Raw genomic sequence first — 15,632 nt, 5'->3', positions numbered from 1 at the left:
TGATCAAAATTTGGACACTTGGCAACTGAAGTGTGTTCATGGCAGCCGCAAAACTCACTTAACAATTGCATAGCGACATAAATTTGGGGCTCAATTGTGGTTGTAAATCGGGGACTGCTTGCAGTGCAAAGAATCAGCATAATGGCTTGTAATCCAACATCCTTTGTGATTGCCACTTTCCATCTGTGGAGACTGATTTTCTACATTGGTAAAAAAAGAGTTAGAATAGAATAGAATAACAGAGTTGGAAGGGACCTTGGAGGTCTTCTAGTCCAACCCCCTGCCCAGGCAGGAAGCAAATAGTTGGACCAGACTATTTCTGTCTTCCTTTTCCAGTTTAGGATACCATGATTTACACTGTGGTGGGTCTTTAGTCTATTACCCATTTCTGCAAAGAATAAATATGAAAGACGGCATTGGAAAGATGGTATCGGAAGCTTCATCCAATTACGATGTCTGCAATTCTGCACACAATCCGGAAATGAAACTAATGAGAAGAAGAAAAAAAAATGTGAAGGGACATGCAGATCCCATTCTGAAATTAATGAGATGCCAGATGCTGGGAATAATTCAGAAGAAAAGAATCTTGGAAGCATTTTCTCATATGAATCATCAAAACCTTTTGATAACACTGCTGTGGGTGGATGATGCAAATAGCTTATGCAAATGTTGAGTTTATGGGGGATGAGGTACTAAAGATCTATTAACCTGAGCATGTCTAGGGGAAACATATCCTGATTATCCAGTTACAGCCAGGATTCCAAAACATAGGGCAGGTCCCTATATAATTGTCCATGGTAGCTTTGCCTTCAGCATTGAGCTAACAAGAGATGCTATCGAAGAAGCAATATTTCTGAACTGCTACCATCGTCCTTGGGACTGTTTTTATGTGCCACAGAAAGATCCATCCATTTTGCTCCACACTGAGGGGGGGAAAAGAAAGCCATTTTGAACAGATAAGGAAAATCCAAGACCATTTTATTCGTTGTACGGAGCTGTGAGATGCAGAAAGACTCCAAGTCGCGAGAAGAAGATTTAAAAAATGGGAAACAGGCTAATCCAGGTAAACCCCATCTTTCCCCATCTTTCAGAATTGATGACCTCAGAGCTACCGTGCGTTTGGTGACGTTTTGACCAGGTATAGTTTTATTTTGTGCAGAAGATGCGTGACTGAAGGTGGTAGAAGTTTCCTTGGTTGGTATCTCAAGTGGTTCTTGATCTGGAAAACCTCTTAAATCTTTTCTTCTGAAAAATCATGTTTGGTTTAAGGGATCTTTAAACGCGTTACCACAGAACAAACATGCCTGAGCAAACCACTTTTTTTTTTTTTAATTTGATTTATATGCCGCCCTTCTCCGGAGACTCAGGGCATCTTACAATGCATTAAGCAATAGCCTTCATACTTTTGTATATTTTTACAAAGTCAGCTTATTGCCCCCACAAACTGGGTCCTCAATTTACCTACCTTAGAAAGGATGGAAGATTGAGTCAACCTTGAACATTTTTCTACCGCATCATCATCATCTTTTTACCTTAATTAATCACACTCTGGCCTGTGAATCAGATAGAGATAAGACATCTTCCAGAGTCCCAAAATTGCTTTTCAAAAGGCAACTGGACTTTCTTGTTTTTTTTCCTTGAAGTTGTTTCGCTTCTCATCCAAGAAGCTTCTTCAGTTCTGAGTGTTCAGATGGCATTTTCGTCGTCTGATCTCTTAGAAGGGCAGCTAATCTATATGAAATGAGAAGACAGAAATAACAGAAATAACAGAGTTGGAAGGGACCTTGTAGGTCATCTAGTCCAAACCCCCCATCCAAGAAGTAGACCATACACCATTTCTGACAGATGGCTGTCCAATCTCTTCTTGAAAACCTCCAGTGATGAAGCTCCCACAACTTCTGAAGGCAACTTCTGTTCCATTGCTAGATTGTTCTCACTGTCAGAAAATTTCTCCTTATTTCTAGGTTGAATTTCTCCTTGATCGGTTTCCATCCATTATTCCTCGTCTGGCCTTCAGGTGCCTTGGAAAATAGGCTGACTCCCTCCTCTCTTTGGTAGCCCCTCAAATATTGGAACACTGCTATCATGTCTCCCCTGGTCCTTCTCTTCTCTTCACTAGACCAGATATATTCAATTCCTACAACCGTTCATTGTATGTTTTAGCCTCCAGTCCCCCTAATTATCTTTGTTCCTCTTCTCTGCACTCTTTCTAGAGTCTCAACATCTTTTTTTTTTTTAAATTTAATTTATATGCCGCCCTTCTCCGGGGACTCAGGGCGGCTTACAATGCGTTAAGCAATAGCCTTCATACTTTTGTATATTTATACAAAGTCAGTTTATTTGCCCCCACAAACTGGGTCCTCAATTTACCTACCTTAGAAAGGATGGAAGGCTGAGTCAACCTGGAGCCTGGTGAGATTCGAACTTACAGTAATTGCAGACAGCTGGTGTTAATCACAATGCTATCAGTCTGCTGAGCCACCAAGCCCCTTTTAATAGTGTGCTGCCCAAAACTGGATGCAGTATTCTAAGTGTGGTCTTACTAAAGCTTTATAGAATGGTATCAGTATCTCATGTGATCTTGATTGAATCTCTCTGTTAATGCAACAAAATGTATTCTATTATCATCCATTACCTACAAGAGATTGCAACAGGATAGTGCTGTGTTTTTCAAACTTGGCAACTGAAGATATGTGGACTTCAACACTCAGAATTCCCCAGCCAGCATGTCAAGCAAATCATTGCAGTTGTTAAGTGAATCATGCCGTTGTTAAGCAACTCTGGCTTCCCCTTTTGATTTTGCTTGTTAGAAGCCAGCTGAGAAGGTTTCAAATGGTGAGCCTTGGATGCTGCAACTTTTGTAAATATATGCTGGTTGCCAAGCCTCTGAATTTTGATCATATCCTGGTTTATGTAATTTCTTTGTTATGGCTTCTGGTAACAAGATCCATGATGTCTAGAAGGAGGGTCAGACAAAATCAGGGTGGTGGCTACATCTGCATAATTTAATTTTTGCTTTTTATGTGCGTGCTGCAAATGTTGTTGCGTGCACAAAACGGATAGGCTTTGGAGTATGCATGCAGCTGCCAACTTGACTTTTTTTAGCCCTGAGAATTTTCCTGCTATGTAATTCATTATTAAGACTTCAACAAGCCACTATTAAAATATTAAAGGTAAAGGTAAAGGTTCCCCTCGCACATATGTGCTAGTCCTTCCCGATTCTAGGGTGCGGTGCTCATCTCCGTTTCAAAGCCGAAGAGCCAGAGCTGTCCGAAGACGTCTCCATGGTCATGTGGCTGGCATGACTAAATGCCGAAGGCGCACGGAACGCTGTTACCTTCCCACCAAAGGTTGTCCCTATTTTTCTACTTGCATTTTTTATGTGCTTTCAAACTGGTAGTTGGCAGAAGCTGGGACAAGTAACGGGAGCTCACCCCGTTACATGGCACTAGGGATTCGAACTGCTGAACTGTCGACCTTTTTGATTGACAAGCTCAGTGTCTTAGCCACTGAGCCACCTCATCCCTGTCAATTCAAATATTAGTTCATCTCTTATTGATATAAGGGAACTCGCATCCATGGTCTGTTCAGCAAATGATGGTTAGTAGAAACCCTGGTGTAAGCTGATGTGTGAATCCAGCCATTATGACTTAACCATGTTTAACAACCATTGATAAATTGAGAACTCTGGCATGTGGGCGTGTGAGGGAGGGAACCTTTGCTTGGGTATGTTGTGCAAAACCATCTATAATATTTGTAAACTGTTTTATCTCGTAGCCTGAACAATCCACCTATATGGTGTTTCCTAGCCTAATATGACTTAGACCAAAAGAGCTGGGTTAAAAATGACTCAATCTGGCAGCTTGCGTAGTTGCCTCTGATGCTTGCATGCTAAACTGCATCATTTGCTACCATCAAAAATAGAGATGGCAGTCAATTTAGACTCAGGGGTGTCAAACTGGCGGCCCATGGGCCGGATGCGTCACACACAGGCCACACCCACCCCAGTTCTGTGAAGGGAAAAAACGTTGCGATATGTTGTGAAACGTTGCAAGTTTGATCCCCGTGATTTTAGAGGGTTTTAAAAGGAACTGGATAAATAATAAGAGATTGCGCTCAGGCTGAGTGAGAAGGCGGCATAATCACTTCACCCAACCAATCAGTAGATGAGATAGGCCAGTGTTTCTCCATCTTGGAAACTTTAAGCTGTCTGGACTTCAACTCCCAGAATTCCCCAGCCACCATTTTTCTTTTTTTACTTCTTTTTCACACATATGTTAGTTGCAAGCTTCAATTATTTAGTCTTTATGATCTTGTTGGAAGTGTTTAATGAGAATTGACTAAAAACTTTATTAATTTAGTCATTTGACATCAAAAATACAAAACTAACACAAATATGCAAGTACACACAAAGAAAACATGACCATAATAATACGTCATCACCCCCCATATCCCAATCAGATCTAAATATTCCTGCCTCTTCAAAACGGCCTTGAGAAATAAAGAGTGTGTCTTACTATAAGGTTACACAGGTTTTGTTTTCTGCAAAACGTAAGACAGTTTCTCAGGATGACCCAGTATATTTTAGTTTTTAAATAATAATTTAAGTAGGCAGCCCCTTCTGCAAAGTACAATTTGCAGATCAATGTCTTGAATGACTGGTGCTCCGCAAATGCACAGTCTTCCTTCAAATGGAACTCTATGAAACTTCCTATGCCTTGCCATGGAGTCAGTGGTGGGATTCAAATAATTTAACAACCGATTCTCTGCCTTAATGATTTCTTCCAACAACCAGTTCATCAAACTGCTCGGAAAGTTAACAACCGGTTCTCCTGAAGTGGTGCGAACTGGCTGAATCCCACCACTGCATGGAGTCTAGTTGTTCAAAATGAGCGCTAAAAAATGAGCTGAGATATTCAGGTTTCTTCTTCTTCTTCTTCTTCTTCTTCTTCTTCTTCTTCTTCTTCTTCTTCTTCTTCTTCTTCTTCTTCTTCTTCTTCTTCTTCTTCTTCTTCTTCCTCCTCCTCCTCCTCCTCCTCCTCCTCCTCTTCCCCTTTTACCGCTTCAGGTATTGTGGGAGATACAAAGTTTGGTTCTTGCTCTTCTCACGTCCTCAACCATTGTTATTTGATGCTGTTGTAGTGTGTCTTTGATGTTGCCTCTCCATCTTCTTCTGAGTCTGCCTCGTCTTTTTTGACCTTCTCATCTTTTTGTATATGCCTTGTATGGTATGGAATCCCAGGACACCTTCTCCAGGTGAGCCAAACCATTTTCTTTGCTATGGCTAGCTGATGAGATATATACCATCCCATATCCCATCTGTTTTCCTTTCTCATGTACACCATATTTCGCCCAATTTTACGACAGTCCATCTCTTTCCATCTTTCTTCTCCTTCCCTCCCTTCCCTCCTCTCTCCTTCCCTCTTTCCTTCTCCTCTCCCCTCTATCCTTCCCTCTCCTCCCTTTTCCTTTCCTCCTCTCCCTTCTCCTCTCTTCTTCTCTGTTTCCCTCTCCTTCCCTTTCTCCTACTCCTCTCCTCCCATCCACTTCCCTCTCTCCTTTCCCCTCTCTCCTTCCCTCTTCTTCCATCTCCTTCCTTTTCCTCTTCTCCCAACCTTTCTCCCCTCCTCTCCTCTCCTCCAATCCACCGCACTCCACTCCACTCCACTTCCCTCTCTCCCGTCAAGAGATGGCTTCCTGAAGCCAAGGAATTGGTTGTGATCTCTCACAGTGACAACTGGTGCGAGGAGAAGAGGCCTGGCTCACACGTCACAGCAAGTCCTTCAGTCTGCTGTCGCACTTCCCTGAGTTCTTTGGCATACAGGTTGCTTTGGCAGAGGTCAGAAAAGGGAAGATTAATGCATGGTACGTGTTGGTCCTCCTTTTCTGTCCTGTAGAATAATCTCCAAGCAGGGATACAATACCTTTAAAGCAGGGGTTTTTATGACCTGTGGACTTCAACTCCCAGAATTCCTGAGCCAGCTCAGGAATTCTGGGAGTTGAAGTCCACAGGTCATAAAAGGGGGCCATAGCTCTCCACCCCTGCTTTAAAGGTATTGTATCCCAGCTCAGGAATTCTGGGAGTTGAAGTCCACAGGTCATAAAAGGGGGCCATACCTAGTTCTCCATCCCTGTTTTAAAGCAAAGATAGCAGCCAATAGTTTAGAAACAGTGAAACACAAGTCAAAATAAAAATGCAAAAAAAGTGCAAATAAAAATCTGTGTCAGATGTTAAAACTCTAAAATAAACTGCAGACACTCCTGGAAAACAATACTGATAATCCTTGACTTCATTCAGTTAGCGACAGAGGTGGGTTTCAGCAGGTTCTGATCAGTTCTGGAGAACCGGTAGCGGAATTTTTGAGTAGTTCGGAGAACCGGTAAATAGCACCTCTGACTGGCCCCGCCCTCATGTATTCTCTGCCTCCCGAGTCCCAGCTGATCAGGAGGAAATGGGGATTTTGCAGTATCCTTCCCCTGGAGTGGGGTGGGAATGGAGATTTTACAGTATCCTTCCCCTGGAGTGGGATGGGAATGGAGATTTTACAGTATCTTCCCCTGGAGTGTGGTGGGAATGGAGATTTTGCAGTATCCTTCCATTGGAGTGGTGTGGGAATGGAGATTTTACAGTATCCTTCCATTGGAGTGAGGTGGGAATGGAGATTTTGCAGTATCCTTCCATTGGAGTGGTGTGGGAATGGAGATTTTACAGTATCCTTCCTCTGGAGTGGGGTGGGAATGGAGATTTTGCAGTATCCTTCCCCTGCCACACCCACCAAGCCATACTCACCAAGCCACGGCCACAGAACCAGTAGTAAAAAATTTTTAATTCCACCACTGGTATAAGGCAGGGGTGGGCAAATAGGGCCCTTTTATGACCTGTGGACTTCAACTTCCAGAATTCCTGAGCCAGAATTCCTGGCTGTCTCAGGAATTCTGGGAGTTGAAGTCCACAGGTTGTAAAAGGGCCACAGTTGCCCACCCCTGGTATAAGGTTTCCTGTTTGAGCAGTGGGTTGGACTAGAAGACCTCCAAGGTCATTTTCAGTTCTGATATCAAATCTATGCCACTTTAATTTTTGTTTAGTTCACAGTTGGAATAAGAACTGGTAGCCTTCTCTTTTTTTAAGATAGAGAAGCCAAATTCCTTCTCTTGGTCTCCAGGGGACTTTATGATCCCTTATCATCTTGACACTTCTTGGGGGAATCTGCTCCAGCATCTCCATGTCCTTTTGAAGTGCAACCCACAGAAGTAAACACTGGCTTCTGTCTTTCCTAATCAGCACAGCATACAGAGAAACCATTCCCTCCAGGGATCTGAACATGATGTTTCTGTTAATGGAGCCAAGTACTTTGTTAGGTTTTCTTTTTTTAAAAAAAATAATAATTGGTGGCTTATTAGGACTCCTGGAACTTTCTCACAAGCTTTGCTAGGCCTCCCTAATTCGGTACTTATGCATTTGATTTTTCTTCTTTTAAATTTTTTTATATATATATAATTTTTATTAATATATTCTATACACTAATATATAAATAAAATATACAATCCTGCCACCATGGTATAATATGATTACATTGTCCATAAGTATAAAATCATTCCTTTATACATACATATTTGCCATCATATATATATACATCATCATATATCTATTCTATCCCACCTTTTCTGGACCCAATCGTACCATACTTTCCAACTGTTATAAAAATCTGAATCTTTTTTACCATTGATCAATCTAGTTAATCTATCTGATTCCGCACACTCATTAATTTTATATATTATTTTCAAATCTATCGGTAAGTATTGATTTTTCCACTCCTGCGCACACGCTAATCTTGCTGCAGTGATAATGTGAATCAACAAGAACCATATATCTGATTTAACATTCAAAGGTTTTGCCCCCAATAGGAAAATCTCAGGTCTTAATTCCAAATTAATCGGTGTAATTTCCAAAATCCATTGCCGTATTTTTTCCCAGTATTTAACCGCCTGCGGGCAGGTCCACCATTGGTGAAAATAGGTTCCATTGCTGTAACCGTACTTCCAACAGCAGGCAGATGTCCCGGGAAACATTTTAGCTAATCTTGCCGGGGGGAGATGCCACCGGTAGACCATTTTATATATGTTTTCTTTATATGAGGAGGCCATGGTTAATTTCATATTTTTCAACCAAATCTGTTCCCATTGCTGGAAGTCAAGGGGATATCCAAAATTTCGCCCCCATGCTATCATACAATCCTTCACTACATCCTGTCCTATCTGCAGAGACAATAAATATGCATAACATTTAGATAATATCCCTTTCCCTCCTTCTAATAAGATCTTATCCAATTCTTGTCTTTTACGGTAGATTCCTTCACTATGTAAATCTTTTTTATACCTGGAGTGCACTTGAGAATAAGACCACCAGTCTATCTTATATCCTTGAAGAGTTAATAATTCTCGTGACTTCGGATTACCCTGAACATCCAAGAAACCTTCATACGTCAAGGTTTTCTCCCCTTTATACATTTGATTTTTCTTCGATGCCAAAATATTTACTCAGAATAACAGAGTTGGAAAGGATCTTGGAGGCCTTCTGGTTCAACCCTCCACTCAAGCAGGAGACCTTATACCAGGAGTGTCAAACTCGATTTCATTAAGGGCTGCGTCAGAGTGGCATCTGACCTCGGAGGGGAGTCAGAGTGGGCATGGCCAGCTTGACGTCATTCTTGTCAGGAGTGCCTGTGGTGGCCGAAGTGTTCTGTCAGCGAAAATGGAGCTCCGTTTTCGGCTGTGACGGCCTCCTGCAACCTTCTGCCAGTGAAAAGAGAGCTTGGGAGAGCTGTGGGCGGCCTGCCTGAGCTCCATTTTCACTGGCAGAAGCACTGCGGGCCAATCCTTTGCTGTTTCCAGGGCGGCCATGCAGGCCAGATCTAAGCACCCCGTGGCCCGAATCCGCCCCCCCGGCCTTGAATTTGACACCTTTGCCCTATACCATTTCAGACAAATGGTTGTTCAATCTCTTCTTAAAAACCTCCAGTGTTGGATCACCCACAACTTCTGGAGGCAAGTTGTTCCACTGATTAATTGTTCTCACTGTTAGGAAATTTCTCCTTAATTCTAGGTTGCTTCTCTCCTTGATTAGTTTCCATCCATTGCAGGTACTTTGAAGAATATGTTGACCCTCTCTTCTTTGTGGCAGCCTCTTAGATATTGGAATACTGCTGACATATCACCCCTAGTACTTCTTTTCACTACACTAGACATACCAAATTCCTGCAACTGTTCTTCATATGTGTTAGAAATTCTGTTTATATATAGCACCACAGTGCAAACAAAGAGTACAGTCACCATGTGCATTACTGCTCAACTGTTTAACTGTAACAGGAAACAGAAAACTCTACTTAGAACAAAAGCACATAGAGTATATACCATAGATCCAAACTTGTAAACATTGCCATCTACTGGCTGAATATTACTGTAGTTGTTGCATAGAAATACATTCCAACAATGAATTCCAACAATATGTTTTAGCCTTCAATCCTTTAATCATCTTAATGGTCTTCTCTGCACTCTTTCTAGAGTCTTTACATCTTTTTTATATCATGGCGACCAAAACTGGATGCGATATCCCAAGTGTGCTCTTACCAAGGCATTATAAAGTGGTATTAACATTTCACGTGACACTTGTCATAGCTGAATATTTTTGCATGGATTTTATGAGAAAATGTAAAGGAAAAGTTCTATACATCTTTGCCAGCATTAGCCAAATATGCTGCATAAACACCAATGCCTTCTATATCGGTGTTTCTCAATCTTGGAAGCTTTCAGAGGTGCGGACTGCAATTCCAAAATACTGCTGCCCAGTGATGAAATCCAAATTTTTTTACTACCGGTTCTGTGGGCGTGGCTTGGTGGGCGTGGTGTGGCGTGGTGGACATGGCAGGGGAAGGATACTGCAAAATCTCCATTCCCACTCCACCCCAGGGGAAGGATATTGCAAAATCCCCATTCCCTCCCCACTCCTGGGGGAAGGATACTGCAAAATCTCCATTCCCACCCCACTCCAGGGGAAGGATACTGCAAAATTCCCATTCCCACCCCACTCTGGGTCCAGCCAGAGGTGGCATTTGCTGGTTCTCTGAACTGCTCCAAATTTCCGCTACCGGTTCTCCAGAACCTGTCAGAACCTGCTGGATTTCACCTCTGCTGCCGCCAGTCTGGGGAAATTCTCTGGTGATTAGATAATCCTGGGAGTTGGAGTCCACACTTTTGAAAGCTGCCAAGGTTGAGAAACATTGTTGTACATGTTCCAATAAATATGCAGGATGAGAAAGGGAGTTTGTGTGTGAGAGAGATCGATTTGCTGCTTAAAGAATAATAAATAGCTATTAAAAAATCTGCAAAAGTCAACTAGCAAAGTCTGAAATTTTCAAGAACGTTTCTGAAGGGCAAATAAGAATTAGACTCACAACATCAGGGGTGGGCAACTATGGTCCCTTTACGATCTGTGTAGTTCAACTCCCAGAGTTATCCTATGCTGGCTCAGGAATTCTGGGAGTTGAAGTCCATAAGTCGTAAAGGAGCCATCTTTGCCCACCTCTGCACAATGTAAAACTGAAACAGTTTCAGAGATGCAGTCATAACAAATAACAATATCATCTTCTACATTTGCAAGTGGGAAAAAATTGTACAAACATCTTGATGGAATAGGATTTTTGCTGGAAAGGAATACACTATTGCAGATTCTGCTCCTAATCCAGTGTCCTGAACTTTGGGTTTTTTTTTTTTTAATGTTTCTCTTTCACCTAGTAATTATTATCTGGGAAAATAGTATTACCCTGTTTCCCCCAAAATAAGACATCCCCTGATAATAAGCCCAATCGGGCTTTTGAGCGCATGGCAATAAGGCCAAGCGCTTATTTCAGGGTTCAAAAAAATATAAGACAGGATCTTATTTTTGGGGAAACACGGTATCTATTAGGTCTAACCTTAGCTGCCCTTGTCATGAAAATTATCCATTTTTGATAAGGATTTTCAACAGGGGTGAAATCCAGCAGGTTCTGGGGAACTGGTAGTGGAAATTTTGAGCAGTTCGGACAACTGGCAAATACCATCTCTGGCTGGCCCCAGAGTGGGGTGGGAATGGAGATTTTGCAGTATCCTTCCCCTGGAGTGGGGTGGGAATGGAGATTTTGCAGTATCCTTCCCCTGGAGTGGGGTGGGAATGGAGATTTTACAATATCCTTCCCCTGCCACGCCCACCAAGCCACACCCACCAAGCCACACCATGCCAAGTAAAAAAATTTGCATTTCACCACTGATTTTCAAGCTCCATTTGGTGTGACCCCCCAAACTGAAGAGACCATGAGCTTAAAACTTAAAACTACAGCGAAGAAGGTCAGTTGACACTCCAGGTCTTTCAGCATTAAGGTGTAACTTATTTTGAATACTAGTTTTGTATTTGGATGAAAGAGGCACAGGTATTCAAGAGCCATCAAAGTTTAGCTCCAGAAAATGCTGTTTTGCTGTTTATGTCTTTCTGAGTGTGTTGGCACAATTCCAATTTCATCATGGAATTAATTTCATTTTTACTTCTACTTATTTTTGCAACTGGATTACCAACTGCCATGAACAGATAAGGCTTAGCAAGAGTAGAAAAAGAGAAGACATCCTTCTAATATATTGTTAACAAGCTTAATACTTTGCATAATCAAGCTTCCATAAAAGAAGTTGTACAAGCATGTGAAATTTTGTGAAATGTCAGGGCATAGAACAGGTACCCAGGCAATTGATTCTTTTGGATCCAGAGACAATAAACAAACTAATTGCATGAAGGGATTTTAAGTTTTTTTTTATTAGCTCAAACAAACAGATTTAAAAGCATAACATAAAAAAGCATACATACCAAGCAAGATGATACCCAAATCTCTTACAAGCTGCCAGGAGCTCCTTAGTAACAACAGCAGAGATATCCCAAGGGTGGCCAATTTCAGAGAACATAATGATGATGTAATCCATTCAGCTGAGTCCCACTCTTGGCAATTCTATGGGCCAGCTCTCTCCATGTCTTCCAATCCTGCACTATTTCTTTGCATTTCTCTATGCTCTGGCTGGCGTCAGCTTTGATAGCCATCCAAGACCGAGTGGCTGTGGTTTCCGACGTCCCGATATAGTCAGTTGACGCCATCGCTGACTATTGGGGGCGAATCGCTGGCCCCCACGGAGAGGGTGCACAACTTGGGCGTCCTCCTGGATTCACGGCTGTCTTTAGAAGAGCATTTGACGGCCGTGACCGGGAAGGTTTTCCATCAGGTTCGCCTGATTCGCCAGTTGCGTCCCTTTCTGGATCGGGACTCTTCACACACAGTCACTCATGCCCTTGTCACTTCCCACCTGGACTATTGCAACGCTCTCTACATGGGGCTCCCCTTGAGGAGCACCCGGAGGCTCCAACTGGCGCAGAGTGCGGCCGCGCGGGTGATTATAGGAGCGACATGGCGCTCCCACGTAACACCTCTCCTGCGCGAGCTGCACTGGCTCCTGGTGGTCTTCTGGGTGCGCTTCAAGGTTCTGGTTACCATCTTTAGAGCGCTCCACAGCTTAGGACCTGGCTATTTACGGGACCGCCTACTACCACAATCAACCTCCCACCGGCCGGTACGCTCTCATAGAGAGGGGCTCCTCCGGGTGCCGTCGGCCAAACAGTGTCGACTGGTGGCCCCCAGGGGGAGGGCCTTCTCTGTGGGGGCACCTACTATTTGGAATGAGCTCCCCCCGGAGATACGTAGGATCCCGGACCTGCGCACTTTCCGCCACGCTCTAAAGACCTTTCTATTTCAGCAAGCAGGCCTGGCTTGACCTTTCCCCCTTTTAATTTTTTCATTTTTAAATTTAAATTTAAATTTTAAATTTGTTTTAAATTTTTGGGATGTTTTAAATTGTCTTGGGCTCAAATATTTAATTTGGTTTTAATTCTGCTCTTAACTTTTGTATCTATGTGTTTTATTTTGTGCCTGTTCACCGCCCTGAGTCCTTCGGGAGTAGGGCGGTATACAAATTTGATCAAATAAATAAATAAATAGTGCCCAGCCACCATGTTCTTTGACGGCCTGGTTTCCTTTTACCACTAACTCTTCCAAACATAATTGCTTTCAGAATCCTAAGTCTGGAAGGGACCTCAGAGGTCTTCTGGTCCAGCCTCCTGCTCAAGACAGGAGACCTTATATCATTGAGGTCAATGGTGTCCAATCTGTTTTGAAAACCTCATGTGATCTTGATTCTATCCCTCTGTTTATGCAACCTAGGATTGCATTGGCATTTTTTGGCAGCTGCAGCACATACTGATTTATATAGTTGCTCATCTCACAATTGTCACCACAATCTGGGTGGTGAACATAAGATTAAAACTGCCACCACCAAGACATAAATAATGCTAACGAAAACACAATAAGAGCACAGAAGCATCCAAGGGTAACCTAATATAATCCATATGACTGTCATCATAATGAGTCACCTTGACAGGTTTATTAACATCACCATCCTAGGGCTGAGGGAACATCTAAGAACATCTAACATCTAGATCTTTAAGGGCTTCTAAAGTTCCAGCAAGGTTGGGCTGACACGAATCTCAGGAGCAGTGTTTCTCAACCTTGGCAGTTTGAAGATGTGTGGGCTTCAACTCCCAGAATTCCCCAGCCATCTAGGGAATTCTGAGAGTTGAAGTTCACACATCTTCAAACTCAGTGGTGGGTTCCTCCCAGTTCGGCCCGGTTTGGCCGAGCCGGTAGCGGTGACGATATGACATCACCGAACTGGTTCTCTTTGTTCGGGAGCTGGGCCCTCCCACCCACCCCTGCGTTATTCTTACCTTTTATTTGGCCCCGCCCCCAATCTATTTGCTGCCTCCCAAGTCCCAGCTGATCGGCTAGAAGGAAAAAAACTGTTTAAACTCTTGCCGCGGGGCTTCAAAAGGCCGCCCTACAGCTGATCAGTGTTAAAAGGCAGTATGGTGGTAGACCAGTGCGCTCAAAAAACAAATGGGTAGACCGGTGCCTCCAAAAACAAATGGGTAGACCGGAATGCTCCAAGAACAAATCAGTAGACTGGTATAGCTCTGCAAGCAGTTAAAAGCCTAGTAGACCAGTACTTCTGCTAAATCCTAAAGAATTGTCACATGACCATCAAACCACGCCCATAAAATAAGCCACACCCACAGAACCGGTAGAAAAAAATTTAGAACCCACCCCTGTTCAAGCTGTCAAGGCTGAGAAACACTGGTGGTCGGCGTAGCATCACAGAAGAAACTTTTCTTGGCCCTCCCCTCCATTATAAAACTTGTAGGATCTTCTGAGGCTCTTGTGTCAATAGAACTTCCAGCTGAAATATTCTGTTCTCACAGATTCCATTCTGGTGAAAATGCTATTGACAGATGTTTGAAGACAATAGTGGCTTGAATAGCTTTTTTTGGGTTCAGTTAAATTTCAGGCCACCCATAATATTTTCTTCCTCAGTTTCAGCCAAATTTTGTTTTAGAAGAAGATTATAGATTTTCATTTTCTCTGTTTTGGCTGGCCTCTGGGGCAATAACAAACACACTCAGAAATATTGAAAAATCAGTCTGGATCAGGGGTGGGTTCTACTTACCTTTACTACCAGTTTGCAACGGGACCGCGCATGCACTCTTGCTTTGATTGTGCGCGTTTCTGCACAGAAGCTTCCCGATGACGTTGGGGTCGGTGGGCGGAGCCTCCCGCCGATTTTACTACCGGTTCTATAGAACCGGTCCGAACCGGGGGCAGCCCACTACTGATCTGGATGTACAGTAAAGATGATAGAACTGTATCAGTCAGACAATGCTTGAATGAGCTAAAGTCCTTCTGAATGCATTATTTTAATCCAAAGTGTAGCATATTTTGCATGGTGTGTTTTTTTTTGTGTGAGTTATTTTATTAAAGTTCTGGTCACTCAGTGAAAGCTAGGGAGATATCTGTTGTTGTTAATTGCCCTGGGACCAAACACTAATACGATCTTCTCCAACACTTACAATTCGAACAATTACATATATGATCATGTCAAGATTATTCTTGTATTTTAATATTACAGATATGTTGCCAGGAACAATATACTGTTTTTAAAAAGGCCCGTATTTTTCAGAATGTTTTGGGAAAAGTGGAATTGACATGCTTCTTTTCATCTGTTGCTGTTCTGTTGGGTTTCCTTGTTGCCACCAGTGGTAAAAACATACAGGTAGATCTCGACTTACAATGATTCATTTAGCAACCATTTGAAGTTATGATGCCACTGGGAAAAAAGTGATTTACAACCAATCCCCAGACTTAATGATTGCCATGTTATCCTCACAGTTGTGAGATCAAAATTTGAGCATTTGGCAACCAACATGTATTTATAATGGTTGCAGCATCTCAAAGTCACATGATGAGCGCAGTGGTTAGAGTGCAGTACTGCGGGCTACTTCTGCTGACTGCTGGCTGCCTGCAATTTGGCAGTTCGAATCTCACCAGGCTCAAGGTTGACTCAGCCTTCCATCCTTCCAAGATGGGTAAAATGAGGACCCAAATTGTTGGGGGCAATAAGCTGACTCTTTAAACCGCTTAGAGAGGGCTGTAAAGCAGTATAAAGTATTATATAAG

The 15,632-nt window shown here is 42.7% G+C and overlaps 1 protein-coding gene across 1 annotated transcript in view; it reads left to right on the top strand.

Moving 5' to 3' along the window:
- Positions 1 to 903: 903 nt before the first annotated feature.
- The window catches only part of ATP8B3 (ATPase phospholipid transporting 8B3), a 102,586-nt gene continuing 87,857 nt past the window's right edge, over positions 904 to 15,632 (top strand). The window contains exon 1 of the mRNA XM_034437714.3: positions 904 to 1,063. Coding sequence (XP_034293605.2) covers positions 1,003 to 1,063 — 61 coding nt within the window. The 5' untranslated portion in view covers positions 904 to 1,002. The remainder of the gene's footprint in view (positions 1,064 to 15,632) is intronic.

This window comes from Pantherophis guttatus, chromosome 1 (assembly GCF_059756535.1).
Source record: "Pantherophis guttatus breed Tessera chromosome 1, ASM5975653v1, whole genome shotgun sequence".
Lineage (NCBI taxonomy): Eukaryota > Metazoa > Chordata > Lepidosauria > Squamata > Colubridae > Pantherophis > Pantherophis guttatus.
The sequence above is the reverse complement of the archived record's forward strand: the minus strand, read 5'-3'. Positions and strand labels throughout refer to the sequence as shown.